We start from the raw sequence: 5382 nt of genomic DNA, 5'->3' as shown, positions 1-5382 counted from the left end.
TCTCTCAACTGCCAATCCCTTTCTTATAGTATTATGATAATTGTTTAAGGTCCGCTTATGAGTGAGAACATATGGTACTCTCTTCTTTGTTCCTGTGATAGATCACTGAGTATGATCAACTCTAAATCCATCCTAGGTGCTGTGAAGTTCATATGTTTGTCCTTCCTTTTGGCTACATAATATTCCATTGTGTATATGTACCACGTTTTTTTTTAATACAGTCCAGCTTTGATGGACAGCATGGTTGGTTCCATGTTTTTGCTATTGTGATCTTTCTTTCTTAACTTTTTTTTTGAGACAAGCTATCACTCTTTTGATGAGACTGGAATGTGGTGTTGTGATCACGGCTCACTGTAGCCTCGAACTCCTGGGCTCAAACAATCCTCCTACTTCAGCCTCCGAAAGTGTTGAGGTTACAAGTGTGAGCCACTACACCTAGCCTTTTATTTTTTTGAGTTGGAGTCTCACTGTGTCACCCAGGCTGGAGGGCAGTGGCATGCTCCCGGCCACTGCCGCCTCAACTTACTGGGCTCCAGCAATCCTTCCGCCTCAGCCTTCCAAGTAGCTGGAACTACAGGCATGTGCTACCATGTCCAGCTAATCTAGCCAAACTTTTTTTGAATCAGAGTCTCACTCTGTCACCCAGGCTGGAGGGCAGTGGCATGCTCCCGGCCACCTCAGCCTGGCTGGGCTCAGAGATCCTTCTGCCTCAGCCTTCCAAGTAGCCTGAACTACAGGTGCACGCTACCACCCCAGGCTAGTTTTTTATTTATTGTAGAGATAAGGTCTTGCCAAGTTGCCCGGGCAGGTCTCAAACCCACAGGCTCAGGCAATCCACTCGCCTCAGCCTCCTAAAGTGCTGGCATTACAGGCTGAACCACTGAGCCCGGCCTAGTCTATTTTGTATGCTTTAATTTTCTTATCTGAAAATCATAAATAATATCTTTGAATGTGTGTTAAATTCATATAAAGAAGTTAGTGAATATTCGGTTGAATGCATTTCCAAAATTGTCTTGATTACTTTATTAAATCAGTTCATGAGTAAGGACGTAGATTAGAGGTGTAGATATGTACACCATTTCTATATTAGAAAAACGTGTACTTTAAGAGTGATGAATCAGAGAAAATGATTAACCTCTGTGGACTTTTGGGACAATTTGAGGTTTCAGGACAATCAGAGAGTGGAACGTAGAAGAGAAATCTGGGTGCAGATATTGCAGCATTGTGGGGAAAAGAAAGAGGATGGAAATAGAAAGTAAAACTTTTTTAAAAAAAAGATTGATGATGGCCATTCTTAGTGGGGTTAGGTGATATCTCAATTTGGTTTTGATTTGCATTTCTCTGATGAGTGAGCACTTTTTCATGTGCCTGTTGACTGCCCATATATTCATTTGAGAAGGGTCTATTCATGTCTTTTGCCCACTTTTTAATGGGGCTGCTTTTTTTTGTTTCAGCTCATTTGAGTTCCTTGTAGATCCTAGATGTTAGGCCTTTGTCAGATATACAGTTGGCAAATATTTTTTCCCATTCTGTGGGCTGTCTCCCTGTTCTCTTGATGGTTTCTTTTGCTTTGCAGGAGCGTGTCAGTAAGATTTGCCTGGAAAAAGTATAGTAGACAAGTGAGAAAATAGAAAAAACTGACCTTGAGAGAGTCAGGGTATTCTGTAGAATGTCTTTGAAACCAGGCACATATGTGATATAGTCACATCAAGCTCTTGAGGCAACAGTAAGGAAAAGGTGAATTCCAGGGTTAATTTTAAGTTATACATCTTATTGTACTCATTTAAAAGCATACATCCTGAGTTCTGTAATCTTGGACAGGTCACTTCAAGTCTATCAGGCTCATTTTCATCTTCTGTAAAATGTAACTATTAACACTATCTCACAAGGTTATTTTAAGTTTTAGAAGAGATTCACCATGTGAAAATAATTTAGAACATAATAGTATACTTATTGTTTAAGTCACGGTCACAGCATCACTTTACTCACATTCTTCATTCTGTTTTCTCCCAAAGGATATTCCCAACTAATGACAAGAAGAGCAATTAGATATGCTTCTTAAAACAGCACCCATTGGGACTGTGGAATCCTCAGAGAGAGAGAAGCTATTTGGGTGGAAGCAGATATGATTCACCACTTGGGTCTAGGAGTGTGAAAGGAGGTTTCTTGGGATCACTGGGGGACATAATTCTGCTCAGAAAAGGAGATTCTGAGATGTGCTGTAGGTGTTTCTTCTGCAGGCTAGCCAGCTGGAATGCAGTCTAGTGCATGGGTATGGAAAAACAGAACTTATTCTCACTGCAAGCTTCTTTGGGTTGAGGGGAGAATTCTCCCATGCTGTATTTCTCTTATGCTTTGGTTCAGAGCAGAGTTTTGGGAGGCAGCAGTGCCTGCTGGTTGAGCTTCGAGCTGAGGGATACCTGCTGCAAAACCTGCCCTGAGCCCTGATGATGATGATCCCTTTGGTGTTCAGCATAGACTTGTGTGTAAAAGGAGCCTGCCCTACTCTGCCCAAGGAATTTGGAAAGGGTAAAATGACTTGGAAGAGAGTCATCATAATATGGTGGAAATCAAGTTAGACTAGGACTTACCACATTTGTTCTCTAGTCCTGGTTCTGTGTGACTTCAAAAAAGTCATTTCACCTCTCCTGGCCTTTGTTACCTGATCTATAAAATAATCTCTGTCAGGATCCTCTACCCTAACCCAAAATTCTAATAGGCAAGATGTATGTGTCCATATGTGTAGTCTTATGTGGCAGTGTATGTACAAAGTCAGTATGAACATGTACGTAGTGTATGTATCTACAAACTTGTGTGCTATTCGAATATATGTGTTTGCAGTGTATGTGCATGCCTGATATATCTGTGCATATGGTTATTGATAGCAAATGTGCAATGGATGGTTTTGAATGTATAACATGTGCATAATTATGTGCTCATATACACATAGTACATATATGTTTGTGTGAAAGTGTGTGTATGTGAATGTGTGTGAGCATTGTGTAAGTGTATATGCACATGCATGCATGTGAAAATGGAGCCATGCATTTGTGTCTACTGTGATGAATACCCTTCAGAAGTTTAACTGCAGTCTGAATCAGACTTTCTTTTTCAAGTTACAACAGGCACCAGACAAATCCTTCTCATCCAGACTTCTAAAGAAGTTAAGCATTTTCTGGCAAGGTGGAAGAAATCAGCAAATCTAACAGAGATGTCACTCAGAATGGGGCAGGTCAATGTGACCTCCTGGAGAGGTTTTGTCTTCCTGGGCTTCACCAGTTTTGGAGAACTGCAACTCCTGCTCTTTGCTTTGTTCCTCTGTCTGTATCTTGTCACCCTGACCAGCAATGTCTTTATTATTGTGATCATCAGGCTGGATAGCCCTCTGCACATGCCCATGTACCTCTTCCTTTCCTTTCTATCTTTCTCAGAATCCTGCTACACTTTGGGCATCATCCCCAGGATGCTCTCTGGTCTGGCTCTGGGGGTTCAGACTATCTCTTACATGGGCTGTGCTGCCCAGATGTTCTTTTCTGGTTCATGGGCCTGTGCCAACTATTTCCTTCTGTCTGTAATGGGCTTTGACAGGTATGTGGCCATCTGTACCCCACTGCACTATGCAAGTCACCTGAATCCTACCCTCTGTTCCCAGCTGGTTGGTATCTCCTTGAGTGGCTATCTCTTTGGGCTGGGAATGACACTAGTTATTTTCTGCCTCTCTTTCTGCAGCTCCCATGAAATTCAACACTTTTTTTGTGACACCCCACCAGTGCTGAGCCTAGACTGTGGGGATACAGGCCTCAGTGAGCTGGGAATTCTCATCCTCAGTCTGCTGGTCCTCCTGATCTCCTTTTTCATCATTACCATTTCCCATGCCTACATCCTGGCAGCAGATCTGAGGATCTCCTCTGCTGAGGGGCAGAAGAAGGCCTTCTCCACCTGTGCCTCACACCTCACCGTGGTCATTATTCACTATGGCTGTGCCTCCTTCATGTACTTGAGACCCAAAGCCAGCTACTCCCTTGAGTGGGATCAGCTTATTGCTGTCACCTATACTGTGATGATACCTCTCCTTAACTCTATTATTTATAGTCTAGGAATCAGGCTGTGCAGACAGCTCTGAGAAATGCTTTTTGTGGAGCTTTCTGGGTAAAGGATGAGGGCTAGCTCAAAGGAACACTCTCTTCTGCACAGGCTGTGCATACATCAGGAACCCAGGCTAACTGGCCAGATATTCAGGGCCTCAGGACAAAGCTACTTCAGCCCCAGTCTCCTGAAAAGGCCCCACTTTGCCTCCTGCCTTTCCCCAGGCTGTTTGGAAATGCAAAGGCAAGGCTTCCTTCTCTGCTCACTGTACACAATGCAACAATGAGCTCAAAATATGGATTTTCACTTTTAGCCTCAGATGCCACTTTTAGTTACTGAAAACCATGAAGAATGAAGTTTCTGGCTGTGCACGGTGGCTCGTGCCTGTCATCTCAGCACTTTGGGAGGTTGAGGGGAAAGGATTGCCTCAGCCTAGGAGTTCTGGACCAGCCTGGGGAATATGGCCGGACCTTGTTTCTACAATAAATCAAAAAATTAGCTGGGCATCCACCTGTAATCCCTGTGGCTCATCAGAAGGCTGAGGCAGAAGGATCACCTGGGCCCAGTTGATTGACAATGTGACAGCTGTGACCATGCCACTGCACTCCAGCCTTGGCCACAGAGTAAGACCCCAACTCAACAGAAAAAAAAAAAGAATTAAGTGTCTTAATTAAGATTATTCCAATTTTTTTTTCACTGAGCTGAAAAAAAAATGAAGTTTGATTAGCTCAAGTTCAAGGTGGGGCTGGCAGGAGCTCATCAGGTATACTGTGGAGAGTTCTAAAATCATTATATAATTAGACTCTTTGACCTGTAATGTTTCTCCAAGATATGAAATTAAGCAAATCTCAACTTGGTGAGTTAGTTTAATGCCTTGTGAAATGAACAGGTAAGTTATTCTCTTTTTTCTTTCTCTTTCTGAGTGTCTTTTATCCTTTTATATAATTGCCCTTAGTATCTCTGACTGATGATTACTTTGCCTGCCTTGTTTTAATTGACTATTCAAAATGAGTATATTCTATTTCAGAAAATATATTTTCTTTCTATTTTCCTTGATAATCGCTGATGTTCTCTGGCTGTCTCATAATCTTATGTGTCACAGACTCTTCTCACTTGGTCACTCTTCAACCTAGATAACATCCTTGAATAGCTCTTGTATTTCACAATGTGACATGCATGGTGCCAGCTATTCTTAGGGATAAAAAAAGTGTAAGAACCTCATACAGGATAACAGTGCAATGAACTTACAAGGTTGTAAGGTAGGAGTTTGAATGCAAACTCTTCAACTTTGTAACT

The 5382-nt window shown here is 42.3% G+C and overlaps 1 protein-coding gene across 1 annotated transcript; it reads left to right on the top strand.

Moving 5' to 3' along the window:
- The first annotated feature begins 3223 nt into the window (after positions 1-3223).
- LOC103275036 (olfactory receptor 10Z1-like) lies at positions 3224-4123 on the top strand. The gene has a single exon (XM_008072449.2). It carries the CDS (start codon positions 3224-3226, stop codon positions 4121-4123), a length of 900 nt encoding a protein of 299 aa, XP_008070640.2.
- The last annotated feature ends 1259 nt before the right edge of the window (positions 4124-5382 follow it).

Source organism: Carlito syrichta, unplaced genomic scaffold (assembly GCF_000164805.1).
Source record: "Carlito syrichta isolate Samal-C Ts95f unplaced genomic scaffold, Tarsius_syrichta-2.0.1 Scaffold315177, whole genome shotgun sequence".
Classification (NCBI taxonomy): Eukaryota; Metazoa; Chordata; class Mammalia; order Primates; family Tarsiidae; genus Carlito; species Carlito syrichta.
Note: the sequence above shows the minus strand (reverse complement) of the source record. Positions and strands in the feature narration are given on the sequence as shown.

What these genes read in the sequence shown, in the direction of transcription:
- LOC103275036 (XM_008072449.2), top strand. Translation starts at nt 3,224, where the DNA reads ATGGGGCAGGTCAATGTGACCTCCTGGAGAGGTTTTGTCTTCCTGGGC.